At 38.1% G+C, this 24,235-nt stretch overlaps 1 protein-coding gene across 1 annotated transcript; it reads right to left on the bottom strand.

Annotated features, from left to right (window-relative positions):
- Positions 1-4,480: 4,480 nt before the first annotated feature.
- Positions 4,481-24,211, bottom strand: tdrd3 (tudor domain containing 3). Its single transcript, XM_053513926.1, has 14 exons — positions 24,036-24,211; positions 20,892-20,982; positions 20,690-20,755; positions 19,418-19,578; positions 13,233-13,374; positions 13,001-13,072; positions 12,733-12,882; positions 10,971-11,126; positions 9,624-9,795; positions 9,329-9,451; positions 8,062-8,939; positions 7,377-7,502; positions 7,048-7,170; positions 4,481-4,803 (listed from the first exon to the last, which is right to left on the bottom strand). The coding sequence occupies exons 1-13, from the start codon at positions 24,071-24,073 to the stop codon at positions 7,054-7,056; spliced, it is 2,292 nt and encodes a 763-aa protein (XP_053369901.1). The 5' UTR covers positions 24,074-24,211; the 3' UTR covers positions 4,481-4,803; positions 7,048-7,053.
- Positions 24,212-24,235: the final 24 nt, after the last annotated feature.

The following is a 24,235-nucleotide window of genomic DNA, read 5'->3' as shown; positions in this document are numbered from 1 at the left end:
TTACTTTTGTTTTATCCACAGAACCATCCGGCAGAGTTTTATACTGAAACTTTCCGTCTAAAAGTCCTTCCTTGGTCTTATCCATACTTCTTTGCACGTTGAACACACGTCGGCCACAACAGGAAATAAAAAAAACTGCAACCGCGTTAATTGCGTTAATTTTTTTTTATGCGTTAAATATTTCAAATTAATCGCATGCGTTAACGCACTAATTTTGACAGCACTAATATATATATACATATATATATACACACTATATATACACTCACCTAAAGGATTATTAGGATCACCTGTTAAATTTCTCATTAATGCAATTATGCAATTACCTAATCAACCAATCACATGGCAGTTGCTTCAATGCATTTAGGGGTGTGGTCCTGGTCAAGACAATCTCCTGAACTCCAAACTGAATGTCAGAATGGGAAAGAAAGGTGATTTAAGCTATTTTGGCATGGCATGGTTGTTGGTGCCTGACGGGCCGGTCTGAGTATTTCACAATCTGCTCAGTTACTGGGATTTTTACGCACAACCATTTCTAGGGTTTACAAAGAATGGTGTGAAAAGGGAAAAACATCCAGTATGCGGCAGTCCTGTGGGCGAAAATGCCTTGTTGATGCTGGAGGTCAGAGGAGAATGGGCCGACTGATTCAAGCTGATAGAAGAGCAACTTTGACTGAAATAACCACTCGTTACAATCAAGGTATGCAGCGAAGCATTTGTGAAGCCACAACACGCACAACCTTGAGGCGGATGGGCTACAACAGCAGAAAACCCCACCGGGTACCACTTATCTCCACTACAAATAGGAAAAAGAGGCTACAATTTGCACGAACTCACCAAAATTGGACAGTTTGAAGACTGGAAAAATGTTGCCTGGTCTGATGAGTCTCGATTTCTGTTGGGCATCGTTTAAATGCCACGGGCAACCTGAGCATTGTTTCTGACCATGTCCATCCCTTTATGACCACCATGTACCCATCCTCTGATGGCTACTTCCAGCAGGATAATGCACCATGTCACAAAGCTCGAATCATTTTAAATTGGTTTCTTGAACATGACAATGAGTTCGCTGTACTAAAATGGCCCCCACAGTCACCAGATCTCAACCCAATAGAGCATCTTTGGGATGTGGTGGAACGGGAGCTCCGTGCCCTGGATGTGCATCCCACAAATCTCCATCAACTGCAAGATGCTATCCTATTAATATGGGCCAACATTTTTAAAGAATGCTTTCAGCAGCTTGTTGAATCAATGGAGTCAATATATATATACACACATACACAATTATTGGCACCCCGAACAATTCTAATAAAATAAATGTCATTGAAGCATTTTTGTACATTTTAGTTTAGTTTTTAAAGTTGATTGGAGTTTCTAGAAACTTTTAATTTATAATTCATGACTTCCTGTTTCCCTGTGGTATAAACGTGATGTGATACAGAGGGCAATTTGAGAGAGGGCACTTATCCACTCAACATGGGAAAGACAAGAAAAAACCCCATTCAAGTAAGGCAAATGTGCGTCGACCTTAATAAGTCAAGGCTACATGAAAATAGCTACTCGCATATACTCAGCCATATCTACATTCTGAGGAATCATTAAGTATTTTAAAACAACTGGAAGTCACAAACTCCTCAGGACAAGGACCCAAGTTTATCTTGACACCCCGCACAGTAAGGAGGAAGGTTAGAGACTGTCAGAGAACTGCATAAAAGACAGGCATCTTGGGGTCACAAAGTCTTCATAACAATCACCAGATGCTATCTACATGCCAACAAGCTGTGAAAGGTAAAAGCCTTTTCTCACCTGCGATCAAAAACATAAACAACTGGAGTTTGCTGGGACTTTAACTGGAACCATGTGCTGTGGTCAGATAAGACTAAGATGCTTTTTGGGCCAGTGTGTCTGGGGTAAAACAAAAGATGAGTATGCGGAAAAGGCACCTCATGCCCACTGTGAAGGATGGTGGAGGATCTGTGATGCTCTGGGCCTGTTTCTCTTCCAAAGACCTTCTGAACTGTGTTAGGGTGCATGGCATCATAAACTCTTGGAAATACCAGTACATTTTAAATTAAAACCTGATGGCCTCTGTCAGAAAGCTGAAGATGGTTCGTCATTGGGTCTTTTAGCAGGATATTGACCCAAAACGTATGGCAAAATCTATACAAAAATGGTTTAGCAGACACAAAATCAAGCTCCACTTATGGCCATCTTAGTCTCCAGACCTCATCCCAATTGAAAACCTGTGAGCTGAAGAGGAGAGTGCATAAGAGAGGATCCAGGACGATCTAAAAAGATTGTGCAAAGAGAAATGGTTAAAGATCCCTCTATCCGTATTCTCCAAACTTGTGAAATGTTATAGGAGGAGATTAAGTGCTGTCTTGTTGGCAAAAAGGGGTTGTACTAAGTATTGACATGATGGGTGCCAATAATTGTGTAAAAAAGATATATTTCTTAATGTGGGATTTTTTTCCACTGAATAATTATTCAAGGTTGGATTTTTCTTTTTTACATCGTTGTTCTATATTGTTATTATATATATATATATATATATATATATATATATAATGAGTCCAAAGCTTTAGGAATTATGCCTTTTTAAATCCGCAGAATTAACATCAAACATGAGACTCCAATAAGCAGTACGGTTCTTTATGACATTTTGAAAGCGAAATTTAGTTTATGCTAAGAAAAAATTGTTCAGCCCATAACCAATAAGATCCAAATGGCCTCACTTTTCATTTTTACTGTTCAACTTTCTGTGGAATGGTGTGTTAGAGTAGAGTTCTTCACTCCTATATTCAGTCAGATGAGATGAGAAACCCTGCTCTAATTTGTCATTGCTAATCGGTGGAAATGTAACAGCTTCGCCGTGCTTGTCCGCACAGTGTCCATATTACAACACGTTAATAATTTAGGCATGGTACATGGTACTATGTAAACTGCCCCATCCCCCAAGCTAATCATATGTACTGTACTTTCTTTATCTGTCTTTAATTCGTACGCCACCTTGGATGCAGTCTGGATGTGAAATATGCCACGCTGTGCGAAAACCCAATCAGTCCTGGCCGAGTGCCATCCATGGTCGAGAAGCTGCCCATAATGCCTTTTGTAACGTGAAAAACGATCTCTCCTCGACAGAGAGGTTCTCCATTTCCGACGGACGTGATCGACTTACGTGAGGGGAACGCGCTTCACCGACTTTGCCGAATGAACTGCCGCAAGCCTCAGATGTTTACTGATAAACAAAAGACATACAACACGAGCACGAGAGCAGGCCATCAACGTTATTACTTGTAATAATCTATACGTATAGCGTTGCACTCTACAAACTCTTTTATACAGTACTGTGCAGAAGTCTTAAGCACCCGGTGCACCTTTTAAGTACAAAATTCCATTTTGGATTTTAACAAGACTTGAGGTAATTGAGGTAGTACAAAAATCTTTCTGATTTTCAAACATCAGTTTTCCAAAACAAAATTGAAAGTTAAAGAAAATATTTGTATGCCAGAAAATGAAGCAGCACATTATATAAAAAACAAAAAAAAAATTTTAAAGGAAGTTGCTGGATTCTGCAGGACGCTCATTAAACTGAGTAGCTAATGCCCTTAAACGTGATCACACCAAAGACTCACTTTGATGTGGGCTTTATTGGTTCCTCCCCCCTTTTTAGCAGTTATTTGCATGTGCCTTTTTGGCTTTTACACAGTACCGTACATCCCTGAGTACAGTCCTAATAAGAACAGTAACACTGATCCTACATTCTAACTGCACCTGGTTTGTCATGCAAGCCGAGCGTGAGTGATCAGGACCATGGTGCCCTGCTTTAAACATTGGGATGAGCACGACAGATGGCTGGTGCAGGGCAGATTTGAGTCTTGTTGAATATTAACCGGTGTTCAGTGCTCAGCAGCTAAGCGCTTAGACAAAAACACGACTGCAGCTGACAGGTGATTAAGCATCAGGTGTTTGCTGCTACACAAATTTAGAGCTTTTTTCCCCCTTGTGGACAATGCACTACAGCGTGGAGCGGTTACTCAAGCAAATCATGGTAAAGGGTCTATGTGTGCTTTTTGGCAGCTAAGATGAGAAGTGGAAACTGAACTCTCTAATTGATTTCCTGGATGTGGTATAAAAAGCTGACGTGGCTTGTTTTGCTACTAAGTGAAGACTTTTTTTGGCCTCTACTAGGGTGCGAAAACTTAAAAAAATAAAATAAAATTAAGAAACCTACGGTAGTAAGTGCAAATGCATTTTTAGCAATGAGAAAAAAAAATAACACTTAAAGCGCTACTAAAGTGATGTAAGGTGATTATCTGATCATTGTGCCAAGCACTGCTTCTAGCTCCACCCACACCTCCTTATTTGGATTTCAGCACACGTAACCTGTACAGCAGTCAAATTAACCGTTACCACACACAACAATGATGTGCATAACGTATAATAATAAAATAACAGACGACACTGAAGAAATACGGTTGCAATGTTTTTATAATTATTATTATTATTATTATTATTATTATAACCACGTACGATAAAAACCGTCAACATGTACAGCAGACTTTTGCATTACCACATTAACACACGCACGTGTGTGTGTGGATGGAACTAGTACAGCAAGCCCTTTCAGCTCTCTTCTACATTTCATAAAGAGAGAGAGATGGATAGAGATAGATAGAGAGAGAGAGAGAGAAAGAGAGAGAGAGAGACGACGGAGTTCGTCTTCCATAAGGTGTGGTTCGGATGATTTCAAATGAGATTAGCTCGATGATCAGATCAACCATGTTCCTCTCCAAAAGGGGCCTGAGGGAACATACAAAAAAACACATGCAACCGTTAGATGGCTCATACGTTACCCTGTCTTCATAAAGTGATCACAGACCATGAATCAAACACCACGTCCCTGATACAGTCCAAAAGTAAACCTTTTTCTTTTGCACTGGAGTTACAAGGCTAATGTAGTTAAATCATCAAACATTCACAACAAACAGTTTTGTGATGATGTTTGTTTTTTTTAAGCAGACCTGCTTATGTGGTGTCTGACGCTGGACACGCAGAAATCTACAAAAACCCTTGAACCTACATTAATCAGTAGTACCTACACCCTGGAGTCCAAATTCTTTAGTCAGACTCAGGCCTAGCGCACACCAATACTGGGGGGGAAAAAAAATCATGTCCACCACTTTCGTTTGTTTTATTCATTTTTATACTTGCCTTCTTGTATGCGTCATTAACGTTTTTATACTACAAAAAAACCAAAGTGAAACACTCATTACAGAAAAAGACACTATTTTGGAGATCACCTGGCACCTATTTTGGGGATCACATGGCACCTGGCATTTTGCCTCTTTTTCCACGCTACAACAAGAAAACACATTTCTTTCAACTGTTTTGAGATTCAGATTGTCAAACATACCATTTTTATATGGATAAACAGGCCACTGACTGGGATCGTTTAATATATACATTATCAGTCAAAAGTGTGGACACACCTTCTAAATCAACGTTTTGGTGATTTATTTTCTATGATGTAGAATACTAGAGATTTTTAAATCTATTAAATAACACATACGTCATTGGCAGTATTAGTAGAATAAAGTAACAAAAACTCTCAGTTGTTATTTTAAGACAGCTATACTGAAACAGTTTTTGCAAGAACAGTATTGCCAAGTGCTTTTGCAAAACCCATCAAGGTCCATGATAAAACCGGCTCTCAGGAAGACTATCGCGAGAAAGCAAGTCCAAAACTGACCTCTGCTGCAGAGGAGAAGTTCGTTTAGAGATACCAGCCTCAGAAATAACCAATTAACAACCAGAACCTCAGATTAGAGCCTATATGTAGGATTTACAGAGCATAAATAGCAGATACATCTCTCAATATCAACTGTTTAAAAGAGATTATTGCATATTTTGGATGCCTTCGGCATTGTTTTACAGTGTAAAAAGAAATTAAAATTAGGAAAGATCCTGGAATTAGTAGGTGTGTCCAAACTTTTTATTGGGACTGTAAATATTACAGATTGGGAAAATTTGATTCAGTTACATATTGTGATTGCCTTTTCATGTATCATTGACTTAAAAATCTTTTTTTATTTGTTTATTTATTTTCATTTTATGTATGTTTGCATTTAAGGTAGTAAAATTGTGCTGTTCCTCTATAATCCTACAGACTTTAAACTACTGACATACTGGCCAGCAGTATAGCATCCTGTGTATTAAGGGGCGAATTGTTTGTGAAGTTGGTTAAGAATTGGGATGTTTACAAAATCATGATACTTACAGAATCTCAATGCAAACTGAATCACCTCGTATCGAGAGGTCCCTGGTGATTCGTATCTCTAATACATATGCATATGTATTATATAAATTTATTCATACACTTGGTGCATTTTGCTGCTTTACTGTATATAATCATCCATGCATAAATGGGGCTATTAGAAATGTAAAGATGTATATTTTATCTTCACACTATGATTCACCAGCAAGTCAAAATAAGAGAGACAAGCACAAGACAACATGTTTGTTATAACTAGCACACGTGGTCAGTTTTAGAGAAAATGTCATATTGTGTTTACAGGTTTGAGTGTAAGACGTAATACAATAGCACAAAGGAGTAGAATACTTTTATGATATAATTTATATAATTTATAATATTTTTCTTTTGGGGGGGGTAGTTCTTTTTAGCTTCAAGAACAAAAATGCAAAAAAATATGCAAAACTTTCATTTTTCATTTCATTTTATATACATTTATATATACAGTGAACATGATGCCATTTAGGATTTAAAGAAAACGAAATCTCAAATTTTGTGTCTGTACAGAAATAAAAGGAAATTAAATAATAACGTTTTATTTAAAAAATATATATATTTTGATTCCTTTTGTTTTTTTCTGCTTAAGAAAGTCATTTTAGTTGATATTAAAATTTATGTAAAGGATTAAAACCTTTAATTTAAATGATAATGCAATTTTTAGGAATTTAAGCACTCCAAAATGCACTGACAGTTCTAGTGTGTGTGTGTGTGTGTGTGTGTGTGCGCGCTCTCACCAAACATCAGTCCCTTGCTCTGGGAGGCTGATAATACTGCTGCGTAGGTCGAGTGCGTCTGGGCTGGCCGTCTCCTCCGCGCCGGAATTCCAGAGAAGTCTCGTAGTAAATGTCATCCTCGTCCTTTTTTTGTTGTAAAAGACACCAGGTTAAATAACAGTCATTTGCAAATCAACAGCTGCCAACAACTACCTGTAAGGACATGTCTGAATGCAACTGAATCAGATAAACATGACTGTTAACTGGATCAGCTTCTTTCACACATCTATATTTTAAAACACTTAAAACCTGAGAAATGTAAATCTTCGTTATCATCATCATGTGCTCACCCATGTGTCCATGTGGACAGGTTTAATATTTTGAAGCAGGACCTCCTCGCAGTTGCCGTAGTCACTGAACACGACCACAGCCGTAGAGCCTGAGGGATGCACTGCGTCGATCACAGCCCGGTAGAACTGCCGCGCGGAGGAACAACAACGACAATCATAAGCAGGTTAACGGAGGTTAAAATAGATATAAAATAACAAATGGTGAATTACACAAATTGGTACACAAATTGGTTTAAAAAAATGTGATAAAATTAAAATCGTGAAACACTATTTGGTTAAAAAGATTTTTAAATAATAACTTAAAATGTTATAAACATTTAAACCATTTTAGGCTTTTAGATTTCACTCCATCAGCCATTAACCTGCATTTCATGGCTTTCAGAGGGTCATTGCTGAGTGACAGGAAGGTGTCCTGCCTTCAACTCAGTGTTTTAGGAAAAATAGATTTGACAGTCAGTTACTACACTAAAATGTTTAATAGTGAACTTTTTTTTTTTTAAACAAAATCTTAGCAAAGCAGTTCAACCTGATTTTCCAGGTAATCTCTAAGTAAATGTCCCTCAAAGTCTGATTATATTTTTAAACAATTATTAGATCAACTTTTCAGTATGAAGATGTAATACTTTTATACGTGTTATGTCATTATAATCTTAATAGAGTTACATTAAACTGACAATCAACCTACCTTGTTGTCCTCCCAGTAAAGTGCAAGGCACTGGTCGCCAGATTTCCAGTTTCCATGGTTACCACTATCCGCTTGATAACCCATCTCTGCACCTCTGTGCCCTTTGATTGGTCCAGACCTTTTCTTGGGGGCGGAGTTGTAAAAGCTGTTGCTCTTGTGAGGTGCGCCTGAAGTCTGTGGTTTGATGGGACCCGTACGTCTGGGCTCCGAATTGCCATTTTGGAGCAGCGGGTTTGGGTTCAAGTTCCCGCCTCCTTTAGCGAAGTGCGTCTGCCCCAAGTCGTGAATAAGGGTAGGGTCCTTCATCGTGGGAACATGGGCAGAGTTCCAGTTGCCTGTTGCGTCCCGATCAAAGTGGGCGGAGTTAGGTCTGTCTGGCCTGCCTTTCCTCTTGCTGTGGGGTTCGGGTCTCTCCGTGACAGCTGTTTCTAACGGTTTGGGGCCATTCGCTTGGTTTTTTTTCGATTGATCGGATCCACTTATTTGATCCGTCTCTCTCAGACCCCGGTCTCGTTTAGAGCCCTGGTAAAAGTTCGCAGGCTGACCCTGTTGACCTTTTGACCTCTGGTTTCCTGTAGAGGCAGAATTCATGTTTCCGGGTTTTGCATCTCGCCTTTCGTCTTTCCGCTGGTCTAACCCTCCTCTCCCTCTTTTCTCTCCAGGCTGTGAGGAGAGTACGAAAGATGAATCAGCAGTGCTGGGTTTGGGGAAATCGCTGTCCCTCTGGAAGCGCGGGGGTCGGTCGTTCCTTTGCACCCGTCCCTCATTTCGACTAGGCGGCTTGTTCTGAGAGGCTTCTCGGGGGACGTGATCAGGATTTTGAACGCTTGTCCTGCTCAGATGTTCCTGTGCTTTCTGTGGTGGCTGTTTCTTCGTCTCTAGAGGTTTAATTAAACAATTTTAAGTGGCTTTAAAAAAATTACCACAGATGACACATATTCATGCTAAACCTGGGCTACAATGACATTTACAGTGACATGTTATGCAATAGTGCAGAGGTTTTATGGAGAGTAAGGGATGTGGTATTTTTTTAATGAACTGGGTTTTATTCTTTACAAAAGATTCTAAGAATCCTTAGCACTTAGATCTGTTAATTAAATCTTTGTCTAATACAAAAAACAAAACAGCTATCCAGCAGAAAAGACATTACGACATAACAGGGTTTGTATATTCAAATAAAAACAGATTTAGAAGCTGAAGAGAGACAACAAATAAAAGACATCAGTGTCATAAACGCGGGGTTATTATTAGCACACATTCCATTTACCATCAATAGAGAATGCTCCCATTTTCGACTCCAGGAAGTCGAAAAGCGTGCTCGGCCCTGAGGGTCTCGCTCCGCCATCCTCGTCATCATCCTGCCTGGATCTTCCTCGCCCTCTGCCCTTGCCTGATGGACAGAATACCACCCATACAACCATCAGACCACACACGCACACAAAAATGATATTAGTTTGGCTCTGTATAAAATTCCACATTTCCAAAAATACCACCGCAAGCAGCTTAGGACACTCATGCAAACAGAACGCTCTTATCTGAGGCTAACTCTACGATGGTTCTACCTCTGGGTGGTGGGCGACTCGGCTCCACGGGGGCTGCTCTGGCCTGGTTGGTTCCTGTGAGCAGGGAGTTAAGTGCTGCTTCGACGTTATTGTTGTTATCCAGTAGTGCCTGTCTGGCGGCTTCTTTACTGAAACCCATCTCCATGAAGTCCCTTAGAGCCCGCTCGTCCACCTGGAATTACATTAAAAAAAAAAAAAAAAGCTAAGCTGTGATGGTCAGATGGGAGATGCTGTGTATTAGATCCTGCAACCAATGTAAAGCGCATACTACATACATATAATGTACAGTACATTACATAACCTGGGTGTCTTCAGTTTACTGGAACGTAATCTTTTAATCAGAGCATAAACACATCCTATGCCCGATATGCCTACTGGAACATGTTTAACAATAAATTTACTCAGAGATCTTTGCTCCTAATACAGTACATTGAGGAAAAGCATTGTTATGCAAGAGTGCACTACAATAGGGTTTTACATTCAAGAAAGAGAAAAAAAGAAAAAAAGAAAGAAAGAAAGAAAGGCAAACTATCCGCTAGAGAAATGTCACTGACTAGTCATTAACTTATTTTGAACTCTAGCTCTATCTTAGTGAAACCTTTCTCTCTCAGAAAACCCAAAGTTATGTTATGCCGTATTATACATATCCTACCCAACCCAGTGTTTCCCCACACACAGTGTATTCGCCCAGCCTTTTTAATAATGAACGATGCCATCTGCGGTCAATTAACTAGTGGAGGACTGTTCACCTCTTACGCTACCACTCCTGAACATGTTTATCTGCTCTATTCTCTCTATTCTTATACTCTATTCACGAGAGCGGTATACTCAGGGACAAAAATTATTAAGAAGTGTGTGCTGATGGTCGCACATGGTCTGCAGACAGTGAACGGGCTCTTCTTTCTCAAAAAAAAAAAAAAACCCTGGTGGTTTAACCCTTAAAACTTAAGAGGCACGGCTGGTATTGGCAACACAGCATTCGTCAATGACAGTGATGTTTTAATCAATATATGGCTAAAGTGCTTTGGTTTGGTGTTGTGACGAACAAAAGCGTGTTTAGTTCTTAATGTTTTTACTTTATATTACTCTTCACATATGGGCAGATGGTGGGGATCTCTGAAATGTGAAATTAATAAAATAGCAAATAAACAAAAATGATTGTGTTACAATATACATATGTGATCATATATATTTGTTGTTTGTTGTATGTAGTAGACCACTTTTTGTGCTGGAATGTAATGCCGGCCTGTTCCACTGGCTCCCACCGCTAATATATTTGAGATCTGTGGAGAACCCTGCAAGCTATACATTATATTTGAGATATAGGTGAGAAAGAGCAACTCTTACCAGTTCTCGATAAACTCCCTCTGGCTTGCTCTCCGTCCGATAACTGGTGTTATCTCGTTCCTCTCTTTTCCTCTGGAACGTGTCTCGGTTCTTGTAAGTAGAACCTGGATTGGTGAGGTTGCTCCCTGCATTGCCTCCACCGCCAAATGTCCGTGTCTGCACACAAGCACGGGTTAAATGAAAAAATAAATAAATAAATAAAATCCTGTGGATCTATATCAAAAGATTGTAGATTTGTGGTTAAAAAGATATTTCTCAATAGAGCAAGCAGACAGATCTGTATAAAACATCATATAGGATATTTTAGCATCTAAAAATTTAATAAAGTGATGGATGGCAGAGCAGAATAATCATTCATTGCCCTAACATAGGAAATTAAATTTTTCATTATTCATTTCAAATCGATATACTCACGTATATATAATTTTTTTTTTTTTTTTGGTCCTGTCTGAGAATCATTACTCTCGCTTAAAGCCTAGGGGTGAAATTATACGAATAGACAACCCAATTACTTATAACATTAATACATTTTGGGCTGCAAAAGTGGCCGCAAAAAAAAAAAAATTCAGCAAGTAAATGAATTAGACCGAGGAACAGTTTTCATATTTTCACATTGCAGAAAGATTTCAGACAGCCCGAGTCAGAGTAACGAGTCGTCGGGGCTGCATAAAATATTCATGCTGCAATTAAAATAAAACTCTACTGCAACGCTCGCTAAAGTGCTCTAATGTATGCAAACTCACAGTGAAACTATAAGCACTATTTATCAAGCAAACGTACTTCATAAAATTAATCATGTAGATGATTACTTTCCATGAAAAAAACTACAATATTTACCTGATTTCTACCCATTTAAATAAATAAGCGTGATACGGTTAGATTTTATGGTGAATGTTTGTCATGAGAACGAGAATAAACACTAACTCCACCCCTTAGAGGTGGGAAATGTAGCACAAAACACCCTAAGGTTAAAGAAATATAAAAAAAAGTTTTTGATTAATATTACCAATAAAGGCATATCCTGAACTGTTTTATTCTCCTCATGCCATAGCAATTAGCATGTTTATACGTTTAAACTTAAAGATAAACACATTCTTTATTTTATCCATTTTATAAGAGATGGGGGAAAATTGACCCAGTTATGTATCGTGATGCTTTTGTGGGGCAACTCATGTATTTCCACAATGACTCCAAAACAAAAATCAATGAATACTGAATCACGATATTTATAAAATTGCGATATTAACAAAAACGCAATACTAATAGAATCGCTACTTTGGTATGGTGATAATATTAAATTGGCTGGCCCCAGGTGATTCTCGTCCCTACTAAATAAATTATTACGAATAACTTACGAATGGCTCAGACATGCTAAGAGGCTGTGTGATGACTGTGGGTCCCTACAGAGAAACCTATTATAAACCGAGGAATGACAGGTTTCGACTTAGTTTTTACCAGAGACTTTAATTTTCTACTTGGGTGTTGCTTTGCATTTCTGTTTTACATCCTGTTCACCCTAGCCTGGCCGTAGGTCGCCCTGGGTATTGGGAGCCCTTAGTTGGTTATGTTTTCTTACAGTTTACTACAGATCACCATGGCATTTCCCAGTAAGTCATCACAATTTCTTAATTTGTAGCAATACTTAGCAAAAATCGTGAACGTGAACTGGGCTTAAGAACATGCAAAATTTCACTAAAAATTACTCATGGGTATAGTACAAGTGTGATTCAACACCCTGCTCATTATTTTCTCCTTTCCCCACCTCTTTGCTTTTGGCTACTTCAGCGATCGCAGCGATCCTCTGCTTCTCAAATTCGTCATTTTCATTTGTAGCTTTGGAAACATTGCTGCTCTGTAGGGTTTTCTTCTGGTCCAGGGTTTTACTGTCCACCTCATCCTTACGGACACATTTCTAAGGGTGGAAAAACACTGATAAGACGTTTGCTTCATGTATAATCGAATGGTCTGGGAAAAAAAAAAAAAAAAAAAGGTATGCGTATTCAGATCAAACCAGTAATCACAATGTTTACCTGTCCGAAGGGCACGAATGGAGGTGGGCCACCCTCCGCCCCTATATTAGACCTGCTGTGCCTCGCCAGACTCTGTTGATTTAAAAAAATTTAATTGTGAAAAAGAACAAAATGCCCTAACAAAGATTTATTCATTTTACTTAATTGTGAATTGAAAATATATGTTATGTGAGAAAAAAACAAATAAGTGCATGATTTATTACTCATAGCATGTGAGTTTCCAGAAGCTCACCCTTTGCAGCTCCCATTTCTCAATCAGATGATCCACCTCTCCCCCGAGAACTGCAATCTTGGAATTGTCCAACAGCAACAAACCGTTTTTCACCAGCACCGTACCCAGGAGTTTTACTTTGGTTCCAGGTGGAGTGTTCAGACTGGAATCAGGAAAAAATAAAATAAATAAAATAAATAAAAATCACAGCACACCTCTGTTACCGTGTAATAAATCCAAAAACATTTGACAAACATGAAATAGTGTTTGAAACTAAAACTGTGTATTGTCATCAAGAGTAATTGGAATAAATGATAATATTAATTACAATTAAAATGAAAATAGATGGATTTTTTCCACTTTAAACAGGTGACAAAAGTGATCGACACCTCTCAGAAATATTTTAAACTAAATGACAAGCAGTGTAATCTTTAGGGGGAAAATATATTTATAAATATAAATATAAATATTAAATATATATATTTTTAGGAAATCTTTCCAGTTTGTGTTGTGTATGACGATGCAAAGATGAAAAATTTCTCTCATCTATCAACATGGAAAACCTACTGTAAAAAAAACGGAAAAAAAAAAACAAAGGATTTCTAGACAAAAAGACACTGTCTGCCCTCTTTCATATACATGTGTTTACAGACACTTACAATTGTCTAGTGTCACTTTAACTGACAGATATAAGTAAGTAAGCCACTCCCACCCACCGAGTACAGTACAACTTTACTCTATTGTACTCCCGGGCCACAGATGGCATCATCACAATTCAAACCTAATAAGAATCATCATGATTTAAACTTAACACTTAATATGCTTTAACATGTAATAAAGACAAATTTAACTGTCTAAAGCACAATGCTCCTTATATTGTCCAGCTTAAAAAAAAAACTAGCTTTCAATGGTCTGAGGCTTTTCCTAAGAAAAGTGCCAAGAAATACAGCTCCCAAATTCTTACTCTGTGAACTGCACTAGCCGTAGATTATCGATGCTTTGGGGCTGGTGGTTTGGAGGCTCTTAATGCCATCTGCCAGGTGGTAAAGAATTTCCCTTAGCCGGATCTTTCAACGACATAATAAACCACGCGAGGATCAATATCGACATAGTAATGGGCACCGGATCAACATTATGACTATCTCGGTCTACAGAAGTGACCCAGATGAAAACCTGTAGTGAAGAGACTGTCTACATCGCACAACCTTAAGAATATCAAGGAGTCTGAACTCTTGTGCATGTCATGCAAGACTCTAAGCTTGTTAGACATCACAGGAAGAGGCTCAGTGCTGTTATTCTCTCCAGGGGACATGAGGCTTCATTAAATATTAATAGTGAGAGTGTGGATCAAGTGTTTACCATGGGGGAAAAAAAGACACTATTTTCGAAATGCGTTGGGAGAATATTTAAAGGATGATATACAACATTTCAGAAATTATTCAGCTAGAGGAAAAAATGTAATATAAATAAATAAAAATACACACACACACACAGTATATCATCATATAAAGCATGGTGGCTTTCGAAAAGGGTGCCAATACGTCTAAAACATACTATGGCTGCAAAGAAAGAATGCGTCACCGGTTTAGAAAAACAATGCAGTCAAAGAAGTGTATTATGACCACATTGTGTTTAATAATGTTTTTATTCTTCGCAACTGCAGTGTGTTCCAAAATTATTGGCACCCTTTGGGGACAAATAAAGGTGATTCCCATGATTACCAAAATAAAAAAGGAGGAAGGAGTGGGGGGGGGGGGTGGAGAGAGAGAGAGAGAGAGAGAGAGAGAGAGAGAGAGAGAGCTCAAGAAAAAAAAATACACATTTAGATGCCAGATCCTGCCCGCATTTCCTTTTATTGCCTGTTCTAAAAAGTAAACCAACCCCTATCCTTCAGCCCTCTTTCTAAATTTCACATCAGCTGTGCAAGTTTAGATTCAAAGCCAGCAGTCTGATTTTAATTAAAGTGAACTTATCGGAGAGAGAGAGACAGAGAGGGAGGGAGAGCGAGAGAGAGAGAGAGAGAGGGGGGGGGGGAGAAAGTGAGAGAGAGAGAGAGAAAGAGAGAGAAACTCAATTTCCCCTTCACAAGCATACCAATAAGATATAAGCCTGAGGAGATGATGAGAGGGTGTAGTGATTATGCAAAAAAAAAAAAGTTTTCGCATTTTCTCAAATGGATCTCCCTGCTAAATTTTAGTGTGACACGGTGCACTTATGAAAGCACTCAGGCTCAAATCTTTCCCCCCTTCGTTTATGCAACTTGTCTGGTCGATGATCAGGTTGAGCTCTTCTGAATGTGTTTGTTAGAAACGAGGACTAGGGCAAGGTGTTTGAGTCTCTGATGTGTGACGCTAGTGCTCCAATTAGAGCCGTTTAACTCAGGCATTTCAGGCTGTGGCACGGAAACGAAACCAAAAGACAAAAAAGTGTTTAGGAAGTGAGTTTGAGTGGTTTGCTTGGCTAATCTGATACCTACAGCAATGTAAAAGAGCATTCTCTGTATGGTAGATGATTTTACAGAATTTTACCCCTATACCAACACAAGTTCCTGTCAGACTGAAAAAAAAACTGAAGTAAAGCTGACTTTCTCCATACTAATATTTGCATAATGATAAATGTTTAGCATTCCTAAGTCCATGGCGCTTTAATATTTAGTTATGCCCATAAAACTCCATACGCAAAACATTTCCTGATTTTTGTCCATTTCCTACATTTTGTACTGACCAAGGCCAACTAGATTTTCCCCCTAATGTGACCTCGTGTACTGTAAGAAGAGACCCTCCTTCGGCTTGGTGCTCAGCTGTTCTGTTTGCTGAAGGGAAACATTTTTCTGTACTAACTAGATTTTTGTAAGTACCAAATTGTCAATGCTCCTGCAAATGAATTGTAAATAAGTTCATTAAATTTCTATTTGGATAAACAGTAATTCTGATTTGATTATTGTGTAATTAGATTTTTGCCAATATACTGTACCTGTTCCTAATTATGCAACACACTTCACATTCTCGCTGTGTGCAATTGCAGATCGTGAATGTTGAGAGTATGACTTCAACGGAATTCACAGCTCAAAAATCCCCTCCAGTCTCTCTCTCGAGGAAAAAAGAAAGAAAAAAGACCGGCTATAACACTGGGGAGGAGAACAGTAGGACGTATTATCTCCTGGCGCTGAGGAGGGAGACAGGGATGGATGGAGAGTGAGAGAGGAGGAGTACATGCATAAAGAGAAGTCTGTTCCTCAGACAAGCGTGGCAGAGCAGTGCTCGAGTCTCCACCTGTACCGGCTGGAATGGATCCACATCGCCGGCTGGTGCCAGGACGCAGCGGTAAATAAGACGGGGGGAAATAGAGGAGGATTAAGCTAGTGGAAAAAGGGGTGAAACGAGTTAAACGAAAGCGAGGTGAGCAGAGGCAAGAGGGTCACTGTCACTGGTGTTAGGCAGCTAGGTCCTGCATCCTGATCTCAGATTTCCTTCTGTTAAACTGTTCTCACATCTATTGAGATCTGAATAACAAGGCTGTCTCTCATGCAGACAGAAAACTGAACATCAAAACGTCGGGAAACAGAGCTGCATTTATAATTTATCATCATTTCCGGGTCAACCCTACTGATATTTAAACAAACGGCAGCCACGACTAGACAACGACATTTTAAAATTGGTGCAAAATACTCATGTCATCAAGTAAGGAATAAAAAAAATATGTAAAAGTAATAACTTATGGAGTAGTTTCAAGACCCTTACAATCTGCAGCACTAAATATCTCAATATAATAAATTAAAAAGAGTATGTCTTCTAAAGGGATGTAAACTTTTGCACTTATCTGCATTAAAACAGACTGGTCAACAGCTCACAGCCCAAAATTAAAGACTTGCGTGTACAAATTTAACCAGAATTATTACTGTTTATTTATAAAATTACCATAAATTTGATCATATAAACAATCTTATTTCCACAATATTTTTGCATTTATATTTTTACACTCTGTTTGCAAATAATTCAAGACAGGTTTATTTACAGGCAGCATATCTTGCATAAGCTGTAATGTTATATCTGATTAAAAACCCACCTTTGAGACCAGGGTGTGCTTTAAAATTATTGGCACCCTTTGATGAAATTGAAAACACAGTTAAACTGCATATATTGGGTAAAAATTTCTTTCTGTGGCTATTACAATTTGTTTTGTTAAAGATGTCTAAGAAACAATTTAAATTTTTTTTAGACTTACACAGCTTGATGGACATTCTTTGGTTAACGTGTCAAAATCTGTACTTCAGCGCTTAGCGATTTGTATAATTATCTGTCCTGAGCTAACGGACTTATTCAAACTCTCCAGAGATACATCCAGTGCTTTTTTTCCCTGAGGATATAATTAAGCTAATTACCATTTAATGTAATAATCACGACTATGCACAGCTTACATGACATTTGTTCACGTACTTGATAGCTCTTTAATTTCCTGTGTGATTAATGACATTATCAAATTAATTACACAAGAGAATAAGTGTTAAATTGATTTGGATCTCGGTCAGAGCTTGTGTCTTTGCGATAATTAATTAATCCTTAGTGTCACAGGAAGAATTCACTAATGTTAACTTGAGAAATACTGTATATATTATATATATATATATATATATATATATATATAGAGAGAGAGAGAGAGAGAGAGAGAGGATTCATTCAAATTGAACTTGCATAACGACTGTCAGGATCATCTCTGTCGCAACGCACATAACGTGTCTATGATTCCAGAAGAGATTTTTATGCAGCACTTTTGTTGTCTGGTTATTTTGAACGCATGTCTGAGAGCTACAGGGTTTAAAATGAGAATGTAGGGGAGGAAACAAAAAAAAAAAAGCCAACAAGGGTTGCTTTGCTGCTTTGCTCCTTTAGGCACCGTGATGCTGCAGACCTCAAACAATTAACATGTCAGATTTAAAATAAGCTTCTCCTTCCTGCTGTTAAAGAACTAGATGTACAGAGTCAAGCATAGGTATTCACCTCCTCAGCATTTTACATATACAATAGAATATCTTTTATTGTCTTTTTTTTTGCTATATTATTTACCTCCACAGACACAAATAATATTAATTCATTTAAAGGAAAAAAAGTTTTGACACAAGTATGCAATCTGTCACGACAAAACCCTTAAATTAGTTCTGGTTAAACTAGCTGTCCTTAGAAGTCACATAATTAGTAGAATGCAGTCTAGCTGTGTGCAATTTAAATGTCATTTAACTTTAAGATGAATAACCTGTGAAAGGTATTTTTGGTGTGATGGCATGTTGCTCAACTCTGCGGTTTTCTGTAGGGCCCGACTCAGCAGTAGCTTATTTACAAAGATACTGAAATGGCATGTTCAGATAAGCAGTGAAATGGAAAGTGGTCGAGGGATAAAACTATTATTTGAGGATTAGTTCAGCTGAAACATTAACACAATTTCACTCACACACACTTCGGAGAAGATGCTCTGAGACATACTTTGTATTAAATCATAGTAAAATTTGTATGTAGGTAAAATAAATAAGCAATTTAAACTTTACAGAATAATCTGCATACAAAAATATAAGTAACTCAAAATAATGCTAAGATTTTTAGCTAAGGCTCACATTAGCGACACTACTTATGCACAAATGCACATGAAACGTCTTTCCGTAAAAAAAACTGTCCTGCAAATGATTTACAAATAAATTAATTAAATGTCCAGTCTGCTAAAAATGAATGCTGATCTGATTCTTGTTTAATTAGATTTTTACCAACATACTGTACCTGTTCTAAATTTTGCAACACACATCATGAAGATCAGAGAGTTATCCAAGTCCCGGATAAAAGTTCGTAATCACGGTTTGGTTTAAAAAAAGAAAAATATAAATTTTAAAGTTTTAAAGTGAGGGGGGGGAAAGGAAAAATGGAAAAAAAAGAAAAGATAATGATCTTGGAAAACCAAAACTTTTACATGTAAAGATGAAACAAGTGGTGAGAATTAGAGTCGAAAGGGGTGAATACTTGTGCACCAGACTGTAAATGCTAAGGATGGTAAGGATTATGATAACCAAGATTACGAATCGACATAATTTCAAATGTGCATTTTAATTTGGAATTTGCAGTTCACTTTGAATTTAGCACAAATTTCAACAAAATTATTACTTTTGTGAACTTTAATGGTACTAATAAACATTGTGGGCATCTCATAATGTGCGAAGGTCTTACCTAATGTTTGACAGATGTTTAAACTCCAGGCCTGTGCATGTGGTCTGTCCGTCTGTCATTTGGAGGCGGAGCATTCTGGGAGCAGCCTGGGACTCCTCGTGCTCTTTCGGGGCGGTGACATTGCGTATCTTTAGCACCTGAAGGACACACGGGCCCTTCAACTGAGGAGAAAAGGAGGTTATGACTGAGTCATTACACACTAATAAGACAGAGCAGGCAAGATTCATGAGACAAAACTAAAGACGTTATCACTGATTACGCTACAACACTGATGGAAGGCAGATAACTGTTGATATGGCACTACCCTGTTAATAACAAAGGGCATTCGAGTCAAACAGGGACTTGATGAGAATCTAAGCTGCAGTAAAATATTTAAAAATCCTAGTTTGACTTGAACACCCCTTGTAGTTTTCTGGTAACTGCACATCTGTTTTTTTTTCAGCCTCAGGACATTACAGTCTTACGATTATCTTTATTCCTGTCTAGTGCTAACCATTCTCAAGTTTTTTCTCCAACATTTTCCCGCCACTGCAAAAAACGTCCGCCAACTCTGATGTTCCTCGACCTGCCAGCTGTGCAGTGTCCTCTGCTGCTGTTGAGCAATCACACTTCACGTTGACTCGCGGAAACTCGTCTCTTGTTTTTAGCGTAAAGTTATACTATCTTGGCTCGGAATCAGGAATGCGAGATTCCGGATCGTGATAAACGTTTGCCAAATCATCAACTGCTGTGTTCTCACGCCCACACGATTTTCTTTTCAGTTCTTAACGATTACTTAACATATCAAAGACTGCACAGGTTTAATATTACGGAAACTCGAAATCACACTAAATGATTTGTGGCTACAAAAAAAAAAATCGTGAGAGTTCTACCTGCTGCACAAACCACAAACACTTTCCTTTTCAGTACACTGCTTTCTTTCTTTCTTTAGAAATCATGATCGATTTCTTTCTGCAGGACTTCCCATATATTCCTGAAACAACTCAAGGGTTTTTTTTTTTTTAATTCAACACCTCCTAAAAAAGTACAGCTGGATTAGGTTTGGGGGACTAAACTAATACCAGCAACAAACAGCGCTCCCTTTTAAAACATCCCTCTTTTGGTCAGGGTCTTGTTGATACTTGTACGTGGAGATCATCTTTAATTTTCCTTTGTCGAGTAAGAAGGAAAGCTTAAAATGATTAATAATTCACAGCCTAGTTTCTACACCTTCCTATAGTGACACCTAGTGGCCATTTGGCGCAAGTGTACCACACACACACACAGAATTACCTCCTCCGTTCTGCCACTGTTGATATCAGCAGGTAAAAAACCTTTTCCAATAGATCTCAGATCAGTCTGTAAACGAGAAGAAGCAGAACAATCTGCATTTATCTCTAGTGGTTCAGAAAGCCTAGGAGCGAGAACACGATCTTGTTTTTGATGTGTTACAGATACTAATTCTGTTACTGGTTTTTTATAAGCACACACTTACATTCAATGCTACATTGATGATGTCATTGGGGACTGCCTGCTCTTTCTCTGAAGAGCTTTTGCACTCGTCTATTCCTTCGTCCGTGAGATACCTAATAAAAAGAAAGAAAGAACAAAAAAACAGCTCATTTAACTGTGCATGTAGTTTCAGGTTGGCTTTATTTAACTTTTAGGGCCCTTCATGTCGTAAGCTGGATATCAGTCAGAAAAACACAGACCATCTAGTATCGGTATTAGATCTGAAGTAGGCCACTTAATAAAGATGTGAGCTCCTTATGTTACTAAAACAACAGAGAATTACAGTCAGTAGAGGAGGTGGGAAAATCGTTTCTATTACATATTGTGATTATTTTGTGTTTAATTTATCTATATTTGCATTTAAGGTGGTACAATGTTGCCATATAGTTTCCTTTAATCCTACAGGTGATAGCTTCTAAATCATTCACACACAAAATCTTAACAAAAACTGGGAATCCAGCATCTTAAAACATTAAAATATTTAATTTCTAGTTTGAGTAAATTATTATTCATGCATCTCTCGGTCTAGCTCAGGACACACATGAGGGAAAACTGCTGACTAAAAGTTCTCGAAAAGATGATCATTACACCCTCCACAAGGAGTTTAAGTCACAGAAGGTCCTGTATTAAAAGCATATTAATGAAAAAGTTGACTGGAAGGCGAAGTGTGGTAGGAATAAGGTGCCTACACAATAGGGATGACAGCAGCCTTAAGAAGATGGTCAAGCAAAGCCAATCTAAGAACTTGGGAGAACTTAACAAGGAGTGGAGTGAGACTGAAGTCAGTGAATTAAAAGCCACTACGCACAGATGTCTTAAGGAAATGGGCTATAATTGTAATAAATCTTCGTACATACAAAAATGTACATACAAAAATGTAGTTTGTATGTTCTCCACTTACTTGGTGGGTTTCCTCCCACAGTCCTAACACATGCAGAATAGATTGGACAAGGTAATTAAAAGGGCCAGATCTGTGCTAGGCATAGAGCTTGACACTGCGGATATAGTAGTAAAGAGGAGGATTCTGTCCAGAATACAATCCTTCTCATCTGCTATACAGTGTGCTCTCCAACCAGAGAAGCAAATGCAGCCAGAGATTGATTACTACCAAATGTTCCACAGAGCGCCACAGGAGATCTTTTTATTATATAACTCTTCTCTGTAATGTGTACACTACTAGGATAGTAACTGTCAGTACAATAATACAATATTACATACCTGTATAATTTCTTCTTCAATACTTTTTTGTTTTTCCCCTCTCATGTGCAATATCTGTATATTGATTTATGTTTAGTTTGCAATAATATATTTAAAAAATGTTGGAATACAGTATTTACTGTTTTAAAACCTGTTTTTGCCCCCCTCCTCCTTGTCTAATTTATTACTTTTTTCCTCTTTCCTCCCGGAAAAAAACGTAAGCAACTGTAACCAAGAAAAAGCAATTTCCCTCTGGGATTATTAAAATTCTTTGAAACTTGAATCTTGTGTGTGCATGTGTGTGTCCTGCGATGGATTGCCAACCTGTCCAGAGTGTACCACGCCTCGTGCCCTAAATCTCCTGGAATAGGCCCCAGTCCCCCCTGCGACCCTGCATACAGGATAAAGCGGTATAAAATACGAATGAATAAAAACGTTGTTTAAACGTCTATTTTTTTTCTGGTTGTTAGAATTAACTTTACTTATAAGTCATAGAAAAATGTATTATAGAATTCTTCTATACATTTTAAATTAACTTTCCTTTTACCAACTTTATCAGTAATTTTTACTTTGATTTAGTTTAACCTTACTTTGTTGTTTTGATTTCTTTTCCATTTTTTAAGCCTTTTAATCATTTTATTGGAAGATTTTTCTTGATTAACATTTAGTTTAACAATATTTCCTCTGTAGTTTTAACTTTAACTTCGTCTAACCTTTCCTTTTATTTTTTAAAGCCTTTTAATAATTTTTTATTAGACTTTTTTCTTTCAGAAATTTCCCTTAGTCAAAAAAAAGAAAAAAGTTGTGAAAGTTAGCAGAAGAACTTTGGCATATTCTCCAGTACGCTCAGTAAAACCCAACAGCTGTTTTACTTACAAAACTCACATATCTGTATCTAACACTGCTGATTTTTTTTCAAGCAACGAGATTTTACGCCAAATATTGACTTTGTTTAATTTATTACTCTTCAGTGGCCGATTTAAAGGCTTCTTTCATGTAAAAATGTTTTTAAAGACATCTTTGCTTTTGTTTTTGTATGTTCCCAAGACTTTTGCACTGTAATGTAAGTAAAGCAACTGTTAAGTTTTACTAAGCGTCTGGAAAATATGAGCTCTTCTGGTGATTTCGTGAACTTGAAGATGATTCTGGGGCAGCATGAGAGGTCGACAGCTCCGCTGAAAAAAAGGTGGTCAGAAGCGAAACATCAGGAGGGGCAAAAACGTAAGGATCCAGATGTGCATAGCTGATAGGGATATGTTACAGAAAACTACCAGCTGTATCTGCAGCCAATACTGATACAGCAAGGGGCGAATATTTATGCAGCCTACAACGTGTAATAAGTTTTAAATTATTGAAAATATCAAAATTTAAAAAAATGCTTAAGGAGGTAATTTCAGGTAATAAACTGGACATGCGCCTGAAATGATGTCTGCCAAAAAACGGGTAGATTACCAATAGCAGCACTAGTAAACTAGCTGATATTGCACACTACTAGCTGAAATTAGCGTGCTAGTTAGCAGACTAGCTTCTTTAAACCACCATGTTAATCAGCTAATTGTGGCTCGCATAAATTATCGATACATCAGTGTTCCAATAGCCTCATTTATTCACTTGATGATTAATTTATTAACGTTATCTGAAGCCTTGTGTAGTGTTACACAGCTAGCTAAGCTTAATCCTTTGTTTTCTTCCCATCCGTATTCCGCCGCCGCACTGTAATTGGCTGGAACCATCTCGTCTCCTGTGACAGGATTGGCTAACACGTCACACTCACAGACGGCCTGCTAATAAGACACAAGCGAGCACGAACTTCCAACCAATCCTAGCAGAGGAGGCGGGATTTCACGTATTACGGGTGCTGCTATGACAACAGCGCGCTAACCAAAGCAGCTATGCTAGTATTTTTAGCTAGCCTGTTTTATATACTCACCAGCCCTCTTGACTGAGCGCTGAGCTCAGCTCCATCATGTTCCAGTTCGTAATAAAATGTCCGTCGATAGCAGGCAGTTTATTTAACGTGTAGTTTTGTCATTATTTACCGCAACGCCGTTCGCTAACTGTTCAATAACAAAGCTACTCTTTGCCAAAACAGAAGCGACTCCGAAACTTCTGGAACGTCATAGGTCAAAG

This window comes from Clarias gariepinus, chromosome 15 (genome assembly GCF_024256425.1).
Source record: "Clarias gariepinus isolate MV-2021 ecotype Netherlands chromosome 15, CGAR_prim_01v2, whole genome shotgun sequence".
Classification (NCBI taxonomy): Eukaryota; Metazoa; Chordata; class Actinopteri; order Siluriformes; family Clariidae; genus Clarias; species Clarias gariepinus.
Note: the sequence above shows the minus strand (reverse complement) of the source record. Positions and strands in the feature narration are given on the sequence as shown.